This window comes from Gymnoscopelus microlampas (assembly GCF_963454915.1).
Source record: "Gymnoscopelus microlampas genome assembly, chromosome: 19".
Classification (NCBI taxonomy): Eukaryota; Metazoa; Chordata; class Actinopteri; order Myctophiformes; family Myctophidae; genus Gymnoscopelus; species Gymnoscopelus microlampas.
In genome coordinates this window covers 9726245-9747663 of record NC_139956.1, presented here as the reverse complement: position 1 = coordinate 9747663, position 21419 = coordinate 9726245, and the positions used below count along the sequence as shown (strand labels likewise).

The following is a 21419-nucleotide window of genomic DNA, read 5'->3' as shown; positions in this document are numbered from 1 at the left end:
CTTAATATAAAACAGAAGTCGGGTTTCAGTAAAAAAAAAAAAAAGAGACCAAAATATAAATCAAGACACTTATTTATTAGTTAAAAAAATGTACGTACTGTATTGAACTTTCATCCACTGTGAACCTGCTCCAGTTTGGGACCACAAATGTTTTTTAACCCTTCTCCCCAATTTAGCTATTATGCCAATTGATTCCTCCCCAATGTCCCCACACACATTTCTGTGTGATGTCACTGCTGTTGTATCCTACTGGCTCACCTGCCAGTGAGGAGCCCACACAGGGAGCATAGAGCCCTCCTTCCGCTCAACACTCCCGGTGACAGGTGCCACCCCAGCCTGTAGTAGTTGTAGATGCAGTGACAAATATCTCTCTCCCTGCACGGCTTCCCTCCCCCAAACACGGACCAATTGTGTATGTATAGACGCTCGAAAAACTGGATGCACCGTGCTGGGCAGCTACTGCTTTTTTCGTTTTTAACTTTAAAATTAGTTGGTGGGTATGAGTGCTACTTGCAGTATACATGATGTTCGTTGGTCCAATTTTTTACTTCCAGTATTCCTTTTCCTCATTTTGTTTTCAAAAGCTAGAAAGGGAAAGTTCCTTCTGTGCTTCATGGCTTTGTTTTGTGAAGGTGAGTACAGTATACTGTGCAATGAATCAATTCATGTGGTCTGGCTGATAGTTTACTATCGACAACACCGAGAAAAACATTTGAGACTAATACGCGAAGTGGGCTGGCTTCAGAGACCATGAGAGCGATATATTGAATCTAAGAAAAGCACAAGTCACTGTGATCCCCAAGCAACAGCTAAATATGCCCATACCACCACCAGGCGAACCTGTCACACACTTTTTTCAGAAATAAGTATTCTGTAATTTCTGGGACCTAGACACTGGTGCTCGGAAGCAATTTCCTATTATATTGACCGTAAGATGTTAGAAGTTTCAAAGTAAACTAGAAAGGTGTGCTCCTCAGAGCACAGGTTTCCGTCAGGGTTGAAGGCCTGGGTTGCATAACCAGTGCACGCAAACTTTGGTCATAGCCACTTGGATCCGAAAAATCTAACTAATGCATCTTGATCACATGACCCCAGAGATAATGTGTACCGATGTGTGAGTTTTGGACAACATCTGTGGGAGTGGTAGAAGGTGTGCTTTGAAGAAAACGCACAATGGCAGAAAATGTAATCTGGCACAAACGGGGCCTATAAATTGCGTGATTCGTGATCTAAGTAATCCAGGTACAAAAAATCACACCCAGTGTGAAGTGGGCGGTGTGTGGTCATCACAACATGACTCACTTAAAAAAAAGAAAAGTCCATACTGCTGTTCATAGGGCTGCACATGTGTCATGTGTTTCGCTAGCCAATCACAGTCCTGAATTTGCAAAGTCAGCCAATCACATTACAGCTAGTGGTGATGACACTAGCTGTAATGTGATTGGCTGACTTTGCAAAAGTATAGATTTGCATTGACTGTGGAAGGGTTAGGGTTGTAGACTGCGTTGTAGACTATTGGCCAATCAAAAATATGTTCATTGTACGACCTACGGTTCAAGAGTTATAGGCCAAAATGTGAAGATCGCATGACTACAGAGATAATGTATAGAGCGTGCCAAAAGTCCTGAAGGGGGCGTCAACAAGTGTCTTTTGGTAGCAGCGGACATCTTTGAGGGGTATAAACCAGGTTGACTTAACATTGCCCAAAACAAACATGTCTGCGCTACTATGCCGCCGCCCCCCCCCCCCCCCCCCCCCACCCCCGTGGTGACGACGCGTTGGCACGCTCTATAGGTTTGTACAAAATCTGTGGGAGTAGTAACAAAAAAATGTGTTTAGCAAAAATCGGTCTCATGGTGGCACTATAAATAATAAGATTCTTCATTGACCTATTGGGAGTGTGCGTGCAAAGTTTCCCGCCGATCAGTCCAGCGGTGCTGTATGTCGTGCAAAACGGGCCCCTCCATCAAAAAAGCCTGACAGACATTGGCTAAGATTGCCTTCCAAAGTTTGCAAACCTCACCCAAATTGGTACACGACCAATTTGGGTGAGGTTTGCAAACTTTGGAAGGCAATCTTAGCCAATCAGTATGGAATATGAAAACAGATTTGTCTATCATATGACTAGAGATAATGTGTAACGATTGGCATGATGTTTGGACAAAATCTGTAGGAGTAATATAAAGGCATAGAGGTTTTTCTCTGGCCTCCAGGGAGTGTTTGCACAGTTTCACGCTGATTGGTCCAACAGTGCCGGAGATGGATGGACGAACACACACGAGGACAGGGGCGCAAACATAGTCTTGGCCACGCCTTCGGCCTGGCGGAGACGATACATTTTCTATTAAATTAGTAAGTATATATATTTACAGTGTATATGTATACATTAGGTCTATAATAAATAATATACAGAATATGTATATATGCTACTACAGTGTGTGTGTGTGTGTGTGTGTGTGTGTGTGTGTGTGTGTGTGTGTGTGTGTGTGTGTGTGTGTGTGTGTGTGTGTGTGTGTGTGTGTGTGTGTGTGTGTGCGCGTGTATGCGTGTATATGTATATGTATATGTATATGGCTACCAGGTCAGTAGGTCTAAATATAATGTCAAGGGTTGACACAACACATACTTACTCTTGAACCCTGTCACCCTGCTAGATTGGGCATAATAGTGTATAAAAACAAGACAGGTAATTCCTGAAAAACTGAATGAAACTAGTGCATGACTTGACCACCTTACTATGGGAATATCTAATAATTATGTGAACACACTGACACTATACACAGTCCTTTCCACACACAGGCCATGCCACACAGTCACCATCCCTGTAGGCCTGTCACAATTATTATATAATAGCCTAATCGCAATTTTTTTTTCCATGATCGTCATAATCGCCATAATCATTTACATGTTAAAAATGTTGATATATATTTTCCCAAAAAATCTAAAATAGTGGAAATAGCTAATCTACAAGCTTGTTTGAGCTTGTAATATGTCCACTATTTTTTAGTATGAAGTAATTAAATGTGTTATTTGTCATATCTGGCTAAAAGCCAAACAGAAATGTCATTTTCATTCATAATGTTCAACGACAGAAACACAATTAAATCGTTAATCACGATTAATTGTCTGACAATTAATCGACAAGTAAAATGTCATAATCGTGACAGCCCTGCATCCCTGCTGCCTCATGTGTTTCTATTAGGCGCCTGTGTTACTGCAGGGCCTGGGTCATATGACAAGGACGCCGCATCACAGCCCCGTCTCACTCTGCGTCTGGCGCAGGGGTTGATCAAAATAAAATAGGACCAAGAGAAATAAGCCCTTAACGGCGAACGTGTCCAAACGTCACCCTAGACACCAAACACCACTCAATTATTGACTAAACGGCTACTATTGATTAGCGACCCGTTTTATTCCGTACAAAAGGCAGGGATTCGTCCTTCCCAACGTCATGTTGTTATTGTATCCCTCCGCCGGCAGACGCACTAGGAAAACAGCTGAAGCTGCTAACACTCTTAGCAACGTTTCAGCGTTGCCATGTCCGCTTACTATAAGCGACGTTGAGCTTGTTTTTCTGTAAAGTTGCTTGCAAATTATTGCGTTTTTTGGGGTCTTACTTGTTTCTAAAGTGTAGTTGGCTAGTTGCTTATTTGGGCTTGTTTCCTAATGTTGATTAAACCAGTGGTTCTCAAGCATTTCCATGTCGAGGACCCCAAATTAACATGTATTTGTAAACCCAACCTTCTAAAAAAATATATGTTGTGCCGGAGACAAGATTTTGTGGATTTGAAAATATTCCTACATTTTCCCCAAGATTTTTCTTTGAAATTGGCATATCTATAAGCTCACAACGCGTCACATCCCACAGTATATGGTCACATTGCGATGCTTGTGAGCTTGTAGATCGGCTGCTCATGTGGCTTATTTGGGCTTGTTTCCTAATGTTGTTTAAACCAGTGTTTCTTAAACATTTTCAAGTCTACCCCCATGCGGACCCCCATCTGAAAACATTTTATACTAGGGACACCAATACAAGATTTGTGTTGTTCAAATGCCAAATTGTTTTCAACTTTTTGGTTGTTGAAAATAGCAGATCTACAAGCTGTCGACGCGTTGTGAGCTCGTAGATCGGCTATTTTCAAAGCCAATCTAATATGTTAGATAAAGGGCGAAGGGCTTGCTTCTTTTGGGCTTGTTTCCTTAGACCCGGTTGCTTACTTCTCTCTCAAAACCTGGCAACACTGCAACGTTTGTGTTTGTGTCGTGTGTCCCTGCTATCAGAAAGCCTTTTCAGTCGAGCTCAGTTATTTATCTAAATCACAAGGTTCAGATCAGACCGACCGTCTTGTCTGCCATTTCTCTCTCTCTCTAATCATGAAGTTTCAATACAAAGAGGAGCATCCCTTTGAAAAGAGACGGTCCGAGGGCGAGAAAATAAGGAAGAAGTATCCCGATAGGGTTCCAGTAAGTAGCATAACGTTAGCATACATGCTAACCACTACGAACTGCTTGTTAGGCCAAACTAAACTTAACCAGAATATCCTTTCACTCGACCAAAATGATGCATTTCTCTCCTATTGACATGACGTCGACACTTTTTTTTAATTGAAAGTACGCCTTTTCTGTCTTTCTGCCTGCGAAGTATAAAGCGATGTAGCGTTAACCATGTTATGACCGCAGTTTATTTTGGAAGTTGCGACGTTTTATAGCCACATTCGACACATAAATTACGAAACAAACACCTTTAGATTACGACATTATATGTACGTTTTCTGTGGTAGTATTTTTTAGCAACATTGTCATAGTGTCAACATTAGTTTTCTCAATCTCTGGTGTGATTGCAACATCATCGCTGGACAGAAGCGTTAAGTTTGTTAGTCAACAACAGACAGAAGGCCTGCTGCTGCAACACACTGATGTTGGATTCATTTACTAATCTGCTGGAAGGGTTTTTGTTACACACCGCCCGATAAATAACCAAATATTACTTATGTCATCACGGCACCACAGATGGACGTGTACAACAACACGGCGAAATGCTGATCAAGTCATGTATAGTCACTATTCATGACTTGATTGTGGGCTAAATGTATACCACAGCCTGCATCTTGAAATTGTATCGGCAGTGGACCCTAAAATAGGTGTTGTTTACGTCGCACTGGCCTCAGGTGGTCTTTTAACCCCCTTACAGTAATGAAACCATTGGGTGTCAAGTGTCAATGTGCCCATTTTTAATGGTTACTTCACCTGACGTCATAGCTAAGTGTTTGGTTTCATTTCAATTCAAAGGAGGTTTATTGGCATGAGAAAACATACGTTGACATTGCCAAAGCAAGTGTCAAAATATAATAAAAATGGGGAAAGTATTTTTACATTTTGGGTTTCATTCGCCATGTCTGCTTTTATTGTTTTAACTAGCTAGTAATACTTCTAGATAACTAGTAATACCTTTTCAATGTCATAAGACATTATGCTGCATTTCCCCACAGCCTAAACTAGAAAGGGGAGTCCTGCAGAGCGCATAACTACCCAGGGCTGTGTATGTCATGGGTTGCAGCCACAGTATCTGAGGAAGCTGCAGGGGAGATAACATATCTATGACCCACAGTGACCAATGACCCTCTTTTAACATTTGTGGTACCCCTTATGAGTAGAAATGACAGCAAGTTTGGGGGTGCACTCAATGGAGGTCTCATGCTATTAAAATTTGGGATTGATTGGGGTGGCATGTTGGGAATAAGAAATAGGCCCCTCCACTGAAGCCAAATGCAGACAGAATATCAAAAAGCTGTTTAAGGCTTGCTCATTGTCACATGACTACTGAGATCACGTGTACCTAATTTGGTAGAGATTGTAAAAAATACAAATAAAATCATGCTTGTCAGTGACATTTGTTGTATTTGTGGCACCCTCTAAAGGCCAAACCACACCATTGCAACAAGCGGTTTTAAGGCCAGTCCACACCAATGCAACTCATTGCAACTGCCATTGGGGATAATTGTTGCAAGTAGTTGCATGTTGTAGGAGTTGCATTGGTGTGGACTTAAGGGTCTAAGTGAAATAGTTTTTGGCTCTGCGTTGCGTTGAGGCCCTTCAATTTGATGGTTGTGACTCCCTTGGACCACTGGTAGCATGCGCACACTTTTTTTGTAACGCTGATAGATCCACTGGTTTTTGTTTGTGAGATTCACTCCAGATTCTCAAATACATACACACACACACACACACACACACACACACACACACACACACACACACACACACACACACACACACTCTGTCCCTGGCCACGGCCTGGCAGAGATATTTATATATTGAGAGTAAGACCTTGGTTGAACCAGAGACGGAACCATGTCGTCTCTTTATCTTGGGTTTTGTAGATTTTGTTTCACTTGGGCACTTCCCCCACCAACCAATTACACTTCCCCACTGGGCAGTACATCAGTAGAGTCAACCAGTCTGTTTCCAAGAGTAGTCTGCTTATTTGTGATCATATTGGAATTTGTACCTGGTTGGTTATTTGAATAAAGCAGAATATCTGTGCTTACCTCATGTTTTTATAATGCTGTACCTATCATAGAAAACGATTGATTGAACTTTTAAGTTAGGAAGAGATCATTATTATTATTTTTTATTATGACTGGACGGAAAATGTATAGCTAGCTACATGCCCTCTCTGGGGAGTTAGGAAACAAACAACCTTGTATATGTAACTTTCTTTTTTGTTCAGAAAGGAACTAAAAAAGAAAGGAAACTACATTCATCAATAGTATATATTTATTTTTTCTTTCTTACTATAAATTGTTATTTTCTTCCTCCTTAGGTAATTGTGGAGAAAGCCCCCAAAGCAAGAATAGGAGATCTGGACAAGAAGAAATACCTTGTCCCCTCTGACCTTACAGGTATACAGGGAACCACCCAGATTCATTATTAGATGTCACATGCCTGGCAAATGTGTCAACACTCTGAGATATTGTCATAATTGTGGTTAAAATGTTCCTCTCATTGATAGTGGGACAGTTTTACTTCCTCATCCGGAAAAGAATTCACTTGCGAGCTGAGGATGCTCTGTTCTTCTTTGTAAACAACGTCATTCCACCCACCTCCGCTACCATGGGACTGTTGTACCAGGTAGGAATTATTATAAAATATTTCTATGATAAATGTTAAAGCATAGTTTTATGCCAAACCTTTTACAGTTTTTCTTTTAACTATGCGTGTCTTTCTGTGTCTCAGGAACACCACGAAGAGGACTTTTTCCTCTACATTGCCTACAGTGATGAGAGCGTGTACGGGGACAGCCAAAGGGAAATCTGATCTTGTCATCACCCTCCCCTTACCCATTCACCCCCACAACCTCTACCATTAATTGAAATATTAAAATCTGGCTCAGCAGCCTAGAGTTCCCAGAGTAAATGTCAAATGCACTTTCACCAATAGCCCCCCCCCTCTTTTATTTGCATCTTTATTATTCTTATGCAGTCTGAATTGTATTTTCCTCCAGTTTTATTTTCTTTAAGGTCTTTGGTTGAGGGTTAAGTGGCCAGTTTTTGTTTTGTGTATGTGTAGTGTATTGATCTTGCTGAAAAGGAAAAAACAAGATGACACCTTGAAATCTGTGTTAGAATTAGACCATTGTACTTATCTTAAAGGTAAGGGATGAAAGATATAGTATGTGAATGTAATTTGGGATTTTAATTTTTTTATTAATTTTTTGGCTTGGTTGTTTGGTGTTTCTTTTTTTAATTTTGTTTGGTTCAGACATGGCAGGTTTGAGGTTGGACTGCATCTGATCAGAGTGGAAATTTAACAGTAGCCACCAGCCAAAGGCAGGTAAATTTTGTCTGTGGCTGCTAAATTTGTCTATCAGCAACTTTGGCAGGTAACCAACTGCAATACAGGAGTCTTAAAGTTAAGTTGTTCACTTTAATTTGTGAACGTTAGTTTCCTGCCTCGCTGCTGACCTTGAGTGGAGTAGTATAATATAATTCAGACTAAACAATCACCCTTCCCTCTGTTTCTGCTTTCAGTGGTTCAAGATTATTACTTTGAATGCTATTATGATTATCGTTGTTAATTATTATTTTTAGATGGCTTAATTTCTAAAGGTGTTGTAAAGCTGAGTGCAATTTTCTCTTTGTTTTTTTTTGTTTTTTAAGATATGAACCCGGTATAAAGCTGCATTACTGGCTCTCTCTCCACTCATGACCATACATGATAAAATGTGATAAAAGCCAAATATTCTTCCTGTCTTTTTTTTTAACTCCATGGCATCATAGTGGAGACACACTAAAGCCTAGTTCAGACCAATAATTGAAACCGTTCTAAGCCCGATTTATATTTTGTGCCAAAAATAGCAGATGCAACATGTGAGCTTGTAGATCTGCCATTTTCAGCATGCAACACCGTCATACGACAGAGGATAATTCAATCATTTGAGTGTTGTGATGAACAATCGTAGTGGTCTGGAATTACCACTCCAAAGCAAATACTATGAAAAACGTGGGTAATAAATTCATGCTTTACTTATTAATTGTAATTTTTACACATTGATCAGAAATGTGTGCCTTTTCTACATTCTTCTTCTTCGTCTTCTACATTGTTTGAAAATCTTCACTATTACCTAAGTTGTGTTGAATATAGGTTGAAAAATAAATTATTTAGATTTGATCTAGCTTTTTAATGCAAAATGCATGTTGTGTACTCGTGAAATGTACTAATTTAACATACAGATTCTGACTGCATGTAACTCAAGGTGCATCTTAAGAATTTTCCATAGCTGCTCTGAAAGGAATTGAGGCTGGTAAAAAGCAGGCTTACAACAAACTCAGGAATATTATTGAATTAGTCCAAGCTGTGAACAGCAACTACTGGTTTAAGTGATGCTTGCATGTTGAGGGTTCTGAATCGATTGGAATCTGACCTGTCTCATGGTACTGGTTTCAAATAAAGGCAAAGTGATGTTGAGGCCCTTACCTCTCAAAGGTGTTATTTGTGCAACCCTGTGACTCAGCTGTTCATCTAGTAGCCATGTGTTGCCTACTCTGAATCTGTAACTTGATTCAGCCATCATAGTCTTGATGACATCGCATGCATACAGCCTTATCTTATCAGAGTGCTACTTATTTTAGTATAAGCTTGCCCTACTTACCCAAAGGCTTTAAGCCATTGGTGTTTTTTTCTTTTTGCATTTTGTAATTTTTGCCTAACTATACATTGTAGTATACACATACATTAATTACTCAATAATTCAATGCAAACGTGTAGTTAAGACCCATTAAATTATGATTTCACAAATCATTTTGTAATGGTATATCGTGTGATACAGGTATTAGCGGTTGGCAGGGCCCGTGGATCGAAACCAGTGTTGCCAAATTTTGCGAGAGAAACAAGCAACCAGGTATATGAAAACAAGCCCAAATGAAGCAAGCTCTTCGCCCTTCGCCCTTTAAACATATACATTGGCTATTAAAACATATTTACAAACAACTACAGAAAAACTAGCCCAAAGTTGCACATAAGTGGACATGGCAACAATGATGGAAACCACAAGTCCCAGAATTCCATTCTAAGGAAAACCGGAAATCACATTCTAACACCGGAAGTGTAGTCATTTCACTCAGAGCTGTATGTTTACACGGTGGATCTGTGAATATGTTTACTACGCATTTTAGAGACGTTGTGGTTTCATTTCGTTGAATTCCAACAGAAACACAGAACAACAAAGTCAAGACAGACAGAGGGTGGACGATAGGTTCTTATCATACGACTCACTTAAAGAAACGCAAGTAAGACATCCGTTTTTAATTTGTACACCACCATAGTTAGCGTTAGCTGGGTTAGCTAGCTAATATTTTAAAAATGTAATATTGTATGTGAATCTGAATATGATGCGTTAACCAGCACCCCCTCCCCTCTCCCAACAGAACGTGGTAACATTTACTCGGGTAACATTTTACACAATCAAACACCTACCGTTAACAAGACCATAATAAAGGTTCACATTAGCCTGCGTGACCTGTTAGGCCAGTGGTTCTCAACATTTTCAGGCCGTGACCCCCCAAAATAATCATTTTTGAACTGGGGACCCCCCTCCAAATAATCATGTTTTAAGTGGGGACCCCCCATTTTGTTTGACTCCGTTCCACAGAGAAATATTGTGAAAATAGTAGATCTACAACGCGAGGCGCTGTGAGCTTGTAGATCTGCTATTTTCACACTTTTTGCCTCCTTATATAATTTGACAATTTCGCCAATGTTTGACCAGTTGACCTAGTATACTTTGTTGATTACTTTTGATGCAGTAAACCCACAGGTTGAGAACTACTGTTCTAATATACCACCCGGGCACCCACGTCTACAGTTTTAATGTACAAAGAGACTTCTCCCTCTCGTTTATCACACCTATTGTTTTCTTTGGGCTTCTTTTTCTGTGAAGTTGCTAGTTTACTCCATACAAGATTTGTGAAGTTAAATTGTTTAAAAAATGTTCCAAAATTACCTCTTTTCGTTTAAAGATTATTTATTTATTTTTCGTATTTTTTTTAGCAGATCTACAAGCGAGGTATAACGATATAGTAACTGCATCGGAAAATCGTTTTGAATCTACTATATCGATATGCAAACAGCAAAATATCGTATCGTTTGACTTTGTATCGTATCGAATCGTTTTGCAATGCAAATAATCGTATCGAATCGTTTTGCAATGCAAATAATACATTTTATCAATACTAAGTACTTTTAAGAAGAAAAAAAGAGAAAGAGGGGTTTATATCCAGGTATTTATTTTTCTCACATAATTTTTGGGTGTTACTATATCGATTTTAAATCATTGAATCGAATTGTATCGTTCTAAATTAACCTGTCCTGTATCGTTCATGTATCGTATCGACTAAATCACTGAATCGAAATGTATCGTATCGTTATAAATTAACCTGTATCGTTCATGTATCGTATCGACGACCAAGTATCGTGATACGCGTTGTGAGCTTGTAGATCGGCTATTTTCAAATAGCCTTAGCCTATAGCCGCTTCTTTTGGGCTTGTTTTCATAGACCTGGTTGCTTGTTTCTCTTGCAGAATCTGGCAACACTGATAAGCTGGCACCGCCACTGCCTGTCACCATGCCCGCTCTTCTGGAGAGACCCAAGCTGTCCAATGCGATGGCCAGAGCCCTCCACAAGCACATCATGAGGGAGAGGGAGCGCAAGAGACAAGGTGGGTTCACCTCAGGGTTGCCAAGTTAACCGTCCCTTGATATAGTCAAGTCCATTATTTGGAAACTGAACCATCGGTTCGTTTGTTCCGGCCACCTGATGACGTAACGTTCCGACCAGATCAGTAACCCGGAAATGGTATTGATCCCAGGCTACAAGTAAAGTACAGATGCTCAAAAATGTACTTTACTCAAGTAAACAATTTACTTTGTGACTGTCATGTCAATGACATTTAAGACGGTAGTGGTGGTTGACAGCTGCATGTATGTATAATGTCTCTATATCACTCTCCATATGACTATATGACTCTCCATTCTCAGAGGAGGAAGAGGTGGACAAAATGATGGAGCAGAAAATGAAGGAGGAAGAAGAAAGGAAGAGGACAAAAGAAATAGAGGAGAGGATGTCTTTGGAGGAAACTAAAGAACAGGTTGGGGAGATGTACACTAGGATGATTGTCTTTTCACACCAGATAACATAATACTTTCATGCTAAATACCACGTTGCTGTCGTGCAATGGCAGAACAAGCCATGGTTTCACAGTGGTTAGGTATTTACATAGTTCACTACAGCGTGCACTACAACGTAAGCATTATGTGTGTTTAGTTCACTTGCTAGCAGTCAATTTGTTCCTTTAGCATGAATAACACTCATTGTGGTGGTCCGTCACCTCTCCTTCAGGTGATGAAAATGGGGGAGAAGCTGCAGGGACTCCAAGAGGAGAAACATCAGCTCTTCCTACAGTTAAAGAAAGTCCTCCACGAGGAGGAGAAGAGACGAAGAAAGGAGCAGAGGTACTGAACACATGTATTACATCAGTGCAATGACAATGCTGTGGTGTTATAACGATACCAGGTTGTAACTGACTGAAAGGTTCTATCCGTTAACATCTCTATCCAGCGACATCACAACATTGACATCAGCCAGCTACCAACCCAGTCTACCGATGCACGCAGGACAGCACCTCATCACCATGCAAGGTAAAGCGTTCCTTTTTGTACTTTTTATGCACCACAGCTCAATCTCCTACAGACAAACCTTTTTAGTGTTCAAAGACAAGAGGTTTTATTTGTATTTACTAAACCTAAGAACCTAAGATATTTTTTGTTAGTCTACTTATGCTCGCTCAATGTTTCTCTTTCCTTCCTCAGGCAGTCCAGTCAACCACAACAGACCTGGTGCACTGATGGGAGAGCGCAGTAAACAGCTGTTCCAAACCCCTGTCCTCCCAGTGAGTGCCACACATGCAACAGTGGAGATTCATAAAAACAGTATGACATCATCTAGTTTGTTCTGAATCCCACAGACAAGTGAGCGTATCCTTCCTCATCCGCTCTTCTCAATTTAAAAAGAATGGCGACACCTATAGGCTGGGTGTCTGATACAATAATTCATGCAGCTGCACTGGGTTCTCGCCAGCCCGGACACCCGACAAAACAGCTGGCACTGTTGTCAAAAGGCCAAGAATGTTGATACCTTTATGAAAAATACAAATTAGAGGATCAGCTGGCTTGTGACGTCAGTATGTGTCTAAAGCCTATACTGTTGGAGCAGTGCGTATCCAACCGTTTCCACTTCTTGCACTCTTCCCCAGGGGCGTCATTACCAGACACAGGGGTTCAGCACGAGTTCGGCAGAGCACGGGCAGTTCAGCGGAAGTCAGGGTGTTCATGAGCCATATGGTGTATCCCAGAGCCAGCATCCCTCCACGTATGCTCCTGGACCCTCTGTGCCTGTCAGCTTCGCCAGCAGCTCTCAGATCAGAGGTATGGCTCACATGCATCATGTGTTTAATGTCTGTGAGCGACGGCAGGAAACCAATAGCAGAACGATCGGGACGTGTATTTCAATAGATCAATGTCCTTTCATTTAGTTTGTTACTATTTGTTCCTGAAGTGGCCCCCAATGCACAGATTGAGAGCTCAGTCATTAGATTGGTCACATTTGCAGCATGATTAATTGAGTGAAATATGACTGTTGTAATCTTTTTCTCCCACAGGTGGTGCATCTGCATTTCAGGCCATGCAGTACCTTCCCCACCAGCAGACTGGCTATCCTGTCCACGGCCACTTCACCTCCCAGCCAGGTTTGTTCAGCTATTAGCCTACTAGTAACCCCCCCCCCCCCCCATACCCTCGGCCATATTCAATTCTCTTGGGATTTTTTATGACATTTTAATAATTGTATCTATAGTTGGGATATCTACCAGCATGATACTATCATAAAACTTTGGAGTTATTATATTAAATAAGTTGTTTTATTAGTTGCTATCCATTTCCGTGTACCATTTCCCCTATAGGATTCATCACAGGAGCAGGAATACCACTCCAGAAGCAATTAGAGCATGCCAACCAACAGTCGGGCTTCACTGATGCCGTAAGTCCCCGAAACCAGTTGAAATTTACTGTAGTCCCACGTAATCCTCCTAGACATGCAGTGGAAAGTCTGGGGGGACAGTTTCAGGCTTCTGTAAGAAGTCAAACATTAATGTCCTTTTTTTTTTACTTTATGCAAAAAGTAAATAAAACTTTCAGATTCATGTTGCACCTTAATAGTTGGTGTCTCGAGGAGGTTAACATACCCATTACATACTTACGCCTATAGCCCAACTTTGGGCATAGGCCACGAACAAGTGCTCTCCAGGCATCCCGGTCCTGGGCCAGTTTCTCCAGCTGTTCCCATGTGTGGCCAGATCTCTTCACATCTGCATCCAGGTAACGCCGCCAGGTGTTTCTTGGTCTGCCCCTCTTCCTTTCCCCTTGTCGGTTCCAGAACTGGGCGTATCTTGTGATATTAGATGCAGGCTTGCGAAGAGTGTGGCCAATCCATCCCCAGCGTATTTAGGGGATTTCTTGAGGTGTTGTCTTGTTCGCTGGCACAGTTCCAGGTTACTGATTGCATTAGGCCAGCAGATTCTGAGGATTCTTCTAAGGCAGGTGTTGTTGAATGCCTGGATTTTCTTCATGGAACAGGCTTCACTATGGAATTAAAGATCCTGATCTTGGTGTTTATGGGCAGATCTGAGGATCCCCAGACATTTTTCATCTGATGGAAAGCTGCTCTTGCTTTGCCAATCCAAACTTTCGCGTCTCCATCTGTCCCGCCGAGTTGATAGACAATACTCTGCCCAGATAGGTGAAACCCTCCACCTCCTCTAGTGCTTCACCTTCTAGTGTGATAGGGTAACACTGTCAGTGTTTATTATGAGGACCTTGCTCTTTCCTGAATGGTGAGGCCAAGGCGTGTTGAGATGGCTGAGACTATGTTTGTCTTCTCCTGCATTTGATGTTGGGTTTGGGAAAGAAGAGCCAGGTCATCAGCGAAGTCCAGGTCATCTGACTGTGTCAAAAGTATCCACTGGATGCCATTCTTTTCTGAGCTGTAGTGGTAACGTACCCATACCTAGAGTAATAACAAGCTATATAGACATGGGCTCCAAATGCTTTGGGAGCTCAATATTTAATTGGAGCTAATGGCAGCTTGGAGTTGGCATCATCATCATCGGTCTTATAATAAAGCCCTATTCATGATGTTCTTTCAGGGTGCGTTGAGACCCATGCATCCTCAAGCCCTACATGCCTCTGCTGCTGGCCTGCTCCCCACACCCTCAATGGCAGTCCAGATCCCTACATCCAAGGTAAACCCTTGAAAAATACACAAGCCGCTATCACAATCGCTTGCCTTTAGAGTACGACGTTAAGAGCAAAATGGGTGCCCTGTGAATATGGTCAGTTGTAAATAATAAGTTACAATGGTGAAAAACACGCAAATTTTAATAGGCGCTTGCTGCATGCTGGTTTATGACAATGGTTCCAAATACTAGGGAACAAAAGTCCCGAGCTGAGCGTGCTCTACAGTCAATAGTTTCAGAGAAGGATAGGCGGGTACAGACTCTCAGTGAACGGTCTATAGAAACAGTCTACACTCACAAGGTGAATTTTCTTTATTTACCGCAGCAGCACTCTCTGACAAACGGACACGTTTTGGCTACTCAGACGCTGATGAAACGAAACACGTCCGTTTATGTCAATGGTTACACAACACCTCTCTCTTCCCCCTGGCTTCTTCTTTCCTTTCTTTTTTTATGGAATTAACAAATGATGGAGCTGGCACAAAACATAATTTCACCTACTGTTTTACACCTGTAAACCTGTGATGTGACAATGAAGTTCTGATTCTGAACACCACTTTAACTCTTTAACTGCCTGAGTATATACACAATCTACCCCCTTCCCTGCCAGAGAAAATACATTGCAAAAACAGGTCAAATGTGAATTTTGTCTCCGTTTATTTTTTAACATTGAAGTGAATGGAGCAGAAAATCTTCGCATCGCGTTATCTCCTGCTTCCTTTGTGATAAACGAAAAATTAAAAAAGCAAAAAAAAAAAAAATCTTGTCAATGGCAGGAAAAGAGTTAATGCCTTTAGTTCTATTTTGACTCCTGTAACGTTGTGTCATGGGAGCGGTAACATTTTCCCATAACTGTGTTTCCAGGCCCAGTTCCAGAGCTCTCCTCAAGCAGCACCTCGCCACGCCTTTCTGCCCCATGCCCAGAGTGGACAGAGATTCTATCACCATGGCAAGTGAGCCGAGTTGCACCCCACAGAGTAAGCTAACATCACCATGGTGATCACTGAGATTTCATTGGCTCCCTAAAAATACCCTGGGAATCACTTGGATTAATAACAGAAACGACTTCTTCAAAGCGCTTGAATGATGATGTTTGAAAAGAATTGCCCCAAATTACTGGGTGTTGAGCTTTGTCTCTTGTAAAGTATTATATGTTCTTTTTGGGCTTTGTTTTTTCACTTCGTCTTTTCCTTTCACAACTGTGCTTCAGTCAACAATAACATCCAGCTTCAGTTTATGTAAATTAAAAAGGATATGCCATGTGTTTGGTTTGAAAATGTTTTATCTTTTAAACTTGGCTCATTGTACAATGAAACGCATTGTTAGTTTGAATATAACCCTAAAGAAATTATTGAATGCCGATCTATTTTTATTTTTATTTTAGCACTAGAATCCTTGATCAGTGTGACATTGATGGGTTATCTGGGCTAAAGCCAGATCCCTGGCCTTAGCCCTCACAAAGCTGGATGTTAACCAATGATGAAAAGGCAAATTATCCTGTGAAGTACAACTGATGTTTTTTTGTTAAGTAAATCTTTTTTGTTGTTGTTGTTATCTTTCAACGATTCAGTTCCAAGTGTATCTATGCCGTTTTAAAAGATTTTATGTTCTTTAAGTAAACAAACAACAAAATCACACACCATTTCTAACAATTTGTGTCCTCTTTAATTTAACAATCTGCAGTTTGGACTTGTATCTGCACGAAAAGGTTAAAGACGCCAAAATCCCATAACTTTTCCAATCCTACTGGTACTGGATCCCAATCCAAAGTAAGACATGATGTCGGATTATCCAGTCATATCTTCAACCTGCTCTGCCGCAGACCAGAAATGTAAGATAGGAGAAGAGGGTCTTTCTAGATGACATAAGCCGTGAATAAAGAGAATAAGAATGGATGACGACGACTTTACAAGAATAAAAGTTACACTATAGAAAACTTATATCATCAATGAATGAATGTTTGGAACTTTGGACAATTGTACAGTCAGTGTCAGCCTGTCTACGGGGCATGTAATATTATATTATGTTCAGTCAAACAACATAGACTCACTGCTGTATGTTGTACATTGCACCATCTATCTATCTATCTAACAGTGAAACGTCACAGCAGTTATCCTAAGCAACTTATGGTACTTAACACAATAGAACTTTATTCTACAGATGCCTGACCCAAAGCCGTAAAGACAGTAATAATGCTACATTGCTTTCAGAGGACCAGGTATGAGCTACACCACTGTGTATCAGTACTCAGTAATGCAGAATTGATCAGGCTGTAAAATAAAGTTTGACTCACTTCTTATCTGACAGAATAAATAATAAAAATACACCCCATTGAGAGTAAAAAAAAACTGAACTATGAGTATTGAGTTATATATGATGACTTCTTGTCTTCAATAAACATATATAGATACATAGACTCCTAATGTTAACTAAAGTGCATAAAGGGTAGGCAAATCCATGGTAACATAAGCCTTAGAAACATCATACATTTAGCTACACAATCCAGACATTTTCAATGTGCTCAGTGTAGGTTAATGAATTGCCAATTATCCTGTAAAATAGGAAGCTTATGATCTTGGCTGACACAACAATGATAAAACATGCGTAGCAATAATGATTGCCAGAAAATGACATTTTTGCTTTGGGAGAATGTGCAAAAATATGTTTTGATGTTTAACAAAAATGAATTAGTGCAAATGCAGTATATATTTATGAACATTTTACATGGGCAATGTTACTTTATAACATAGTAAGTCAAACGTCAATGAGAGGGTTTAAACACCAACAGACTTTCCTCTTGGTGACCACAGTTGCCTTCCCCTTGGTCTACTGTCGAACAGCACATATTTACATATCATACACACACACTGAACCAGCATGGCACATGCTGGTGTCCACACACCCGCGCGCGAGCGAGCACACACAGCCACTCTTCTTCAGGCAGGCTTGAGTCAGGCGGTTGGCATGGTGAAGGGACATTTACGTAGGTTTTGGTACTGCTGTATCTCTATTTACCTGCAGGGCTTTATTTACCCATGGCTTTGATGGCAATTGCTGACTCCTCTTCCATTGCGTGTAGGACCGTAATCTGAGAAGGGGACATGTCAGAAAGCAACATGGTGGGTGAGTGAGTCTAAATGAACCCGATTGCCTGTTAGAATGGCGAGACACTGAATATTAAACAAACACATGAAACCTAGCATCCCTATTCCCTTTGTGAGCTTGTAGATCGGCTATTTCCAGCAAAGAGATTTGGTGTTGAGGGAAAAAACCCTGAACACCTGGGTGACTGCGATCAATGAAGTATCCACAAGTTTCCTAGGGCATTATGGGCAGCACTTCCTGTCGATTTGATCAGGTATCAGGGATCAAATCGACAGGAAGTGATGCCCACAACGCCCTAGGAAACTTGTGGTTAGACTCCAGCGCCGGTGCTAAACAGGCCACTGCTACGCTCTATATACTGTAGGGTTTAAGTGGTTTATCTGTTCCTTCCATTGTGCTGCTGATTTGTCCCATGTCTTGGTGGGGGTTTAATCCATAGACCACAAAATCTATTAAAAACCCACTAGATAATATCACAAATAAATGGTTGTGTGCATGCCAAACAACATACAGTGTATGTTGTGAAATCCATAAATATAGATTATCACCCTCATTTGTCATTGTCCAAGGTAATCCATCTGAGGGCCAGCGTGATGCAGCCAGGCCCAAGGTTGGACAAAGTCAAATACTGGACAATAATTTGTTTATCAAATACCCATAGCCTTATCACAAAGACATAAATACTACTTTAATGAGTAGATGACATTACTGTCAACGAGGAGCTGCCTCTGTGATTATCATGCTTTCCCCCACGCTGGGCAAGACCTAGAAGGTTGAGTGTCTAAAACGGAAATACCAGAATCTTGCGGAAGTACCGCCCAAGGAAATGACGCGGACGCTTTACAAATCTGTTTACGTTCTCTGTGAATGAAACGAGTGTTGTGATTGGTCGAAAAAAAAGATAGTTTCCGGGGGAAATACGTACGACGGAAGTCCCGCCCCTATATACACTCTGCTTTAGGTCGTGACCAGGCTCTTCTCTTCTCAGAGTAAGGCTGGGAACGAGGCTAGATTTCCCCCCAGTGTGAGGAGGGAGTTGGCTGAGAAAATACAGGCATCTTGTGAACCGTTGGAAGGTATTAAGCTATATTTTGGTTCTTTTACAGCTAAATAAACTTGTCTTCTCAGCCATGAATTCTACCACAACATCTGCAGCAACCATGTTTCGTGGCCGATTTTCATCCATGTTTGAAATGTTGAGTTCAGTGCAGCTTCACCCTCTCTGTCATTTTATCACATACCTCATTCAGGGCAAATAAAGGCTGGGTATGTGATAAGATGTACACTTAAATATAAACAACATTAACATATTTCACATCACAGCAGGTGACAGACAATACTGACGAGCATCTCCTCTCCAGCTTCATGCTTGCTCTCAATCTCTTTGCCCAGGTCTCCATCTGGAAGCTTGAGGTCCTCTCTCAAATCGCCAGAGTCCTGGAGCAGGGTCAGATAGCCATCTTGAATCCCAATCAGCTAGAGAAACACAGAGAGGGACCAGCATGAGGGATGCGAGGACAGGACAGGAGAAATAAGATGAAGAATGGAAGGCGTGTAGGAAGTGAGAGGGGAGAGGATGCGCATCCTACTGGTTTGATTGTTTGCCAGTTTTGGCCTCACTGAATAGTCTCATCATCAGTCTACTTTCAATGCATCAAATAGTAGTCTTGGCTATAAACAGTACACCAGCATGTAGATTACAAATGTAGAATGAACCATCTGTTACCCTTTCCCACTGGGAAGAATGTAGGTATTAGTTTAAATAATTTAAACCCTATAAACATAGTTGACACAGGGGTCCCCCAGGGATCTATACGTGGTCTGCTGCCTTTTTCCCTCCACACAAAATCTCTACACAGAATTTATCTACAAATTATATTTACCATCAATTTACAAGCTCACAAAGCGGTGCATTGCGATGCGTTGTGAGCTAGCAGATCAGCTATTTTCTCTCAACGTTCACCCCAGAATAGGGATGCTAGGGTTCATGTGGTAAATTGATACTGTCCTAGGACTCACCTGATAATCCATTCTCTTGATGTTGGGGACGTCCATGTTGTGAGTGGAAGGACAGATATCCTCATGCTTCTTACCAGAGAATATATCAATACCCACCATGTGGACCTGCAAGCACAGAGGACACTGACGTTCGTCTGTGTCATCTATACACACTAAAGTCAGTCTCATTGGCCAACTGTGCTGCCACATATGTCTAAACTGACTTGGTCGTTTGCCCATTATGGGTTCACATGCATACACAACATAAATTATGAAATGTAGACAGTGAGATCTAATATAGGTCACGTTCTCCATCTTCTCCCCGGTTCCCTCCATTACTGCCACTGAGTCCCTTCCAGCAATAACCTCTGACATCATCCCCCGGTCAACTAAATATATAGGGTTTAAGCGGTTAAAGTCCAGTAAACCTAAGGTCAATTAGGCCACAAGAGTGTAAGTAACCATTGTAAGCCGATAGACTTTTGGGGGGTGTTCAAATGTCTGTGTAGGTCAGTTAGTAGAGAGCTCGCCTTTTCATTGCAAAGTTCTGGGTTCAATTCCACAATGTTTCCTGCATTGTGACCGTTATTTCACCAGATGAATAATGACTTGATACACATACAGGACAAATGAGGTGGTGAATAAATGCCCAAATATCTGATATCTATGTGTATGGGAGCAGGAGGACATAACTAAATGAATAGATATTTAGGGAGAACATTTAGGGATTTGGGGTTTCTCAGCATGAGAAATATATAGGAGGTGTCTCGTGTGAGCACGGTAATTTGTCAACTTGCTTAATGCATGAGAGTCAAATCAAATAAATATTTTTTTACAGATCCATGAACGACGGCGTTCATAGAAGGAGGATATTTAATGTTGCCGCTTGTAAAGGTGGGGGTGGTTTTAATTACTTATTATTGCTGCAGGGTACCTAATAATACATCATCATTTATCAGTTAAAGTATATGTTGAATCTAAATCTGCAAAGTAATTAGAAGGCTAAGTAAAGTTCAATATTTCAAATAGGTAAGTATAATAATGTGATAATGTGAATAAAAATTCACAGGGTCAAGTAAAGTAAAAGTACCTCAAAATTGTAAATAGGCTACTTAGTTAGGCTACATTCCTCAACTGACATAAGTACAATGTTTTCTTTCTCTTAGTAAATATACCCAACTACAGGCTATAGGCTGTAGGCTAATCATACAAAAGAGATAAGCGGGCACGCCTCCATATACATCGATAGTGTTGCAGCAGTGATAGGTCAGTGAGTTCAAGACAAGTTCATAACACCACTGAGGACGTCAGAGGGCCACTACACAGACACATCACACATGGTGAAAATGGCTTAGTCTGTAGTGAATGATTACTTGACAAAAGTTATGAGGAAAAGAAAAAAGAAAAAGAGACAAAAAACAGAAAGCGTTGGACTGATTTATTTCTTCTGACACACACACCCACATCAC

At 41.0% G+C, this 21419-nt stretch overlaps 3 protein-coding genes across 5 annotated transcripts; 2 read left to right on the top strand and 1 right to left on the bottom strand.

The window, feature by feature from the left end:
• Positions 1-4237: 4237 nt before the first annotated feature.
• On the top strand, positions 4238-8239 carry gabarapb (GABA(A) receptor-associated protein b). Its single transcript, XM_084042222.1, has 4 exons — positions 4238-4464; positions 6824-6902; positions 7013-7131; positions 7237-8239. The coding sequence occupies exons 1-4, from the start codon at positions 4375-4377 to the stop codon at positions 7315-7317; spliced, it is 369 nt and encodes a 122-aa protein (XP_083898348.1). The 5' UTR covers positions 4238-4374; the 3' UTR covers positions 7318-8239.
• Positions 8240-9615: 1376 nt separating this feature from the next.
• gps2 (G protein pathway suppressor 2) lies at positions 9616-16484 on the top strand. 3 transcript variants are annotated; one of them, XM_084042633.1, is made up of 11 exons: positions 9616-9788; positions 11080-11217; positions 11537-11646; positions 11898-12010; positions 12117-12196; positions 12368-12447; positions 12811-12982; positions 13216-13302; positions 13516-13592; positions 14758-14853; positions 15712-16484. In XM_084042633.1, the coding sequence occupies exons 2-11, from the start codon at positions 11124-11126 to the stop codon at positions 15802-15804; spliced, it is 1002 nt and encodes a 333-aa protein (XP_083898759.1). In that variant the 5' UTR covers positions 9616-9788; positions 11080-11123; the 3' UTR covers positions 15805-16484. The 3 variants fall into 3 exon arrangements, with proteins under 3 accessions (XP_083898759.1, XP_083898758.1, XP_083898760.1); XM_084042632.1 differs by having other exon boundaries at positions 12090-12196; XM_084042634.1 differs by lacking the exon at positions 14758-14853 and having other exon boundaries at positions 12090-12196.
• Positions 16485-17872: 1388 nt separating this feature from the next.
• On the bottom strand, positions 17873-20325 carry LOC311034368 (eukaryotic translation initiation factor 5A-1-like; the record flags this gene model as incomplete). The annotated part of the gene is made up of 4 exons (XM_084042249.1): positions 17873-17935; positions 19297-19428; positions 19972-20076; positions 20257-20325. The coding sequence occupies 4 exons, from the start codon at positions 20323-20325 to the stop codon at positions 17873-17875; spliced, it is 369 nt and encodes a 122-aa protein (XP_083898375.1).
• Between the last annotated feature and the right edge of the window lie 1094 nt (positions 20326-21419).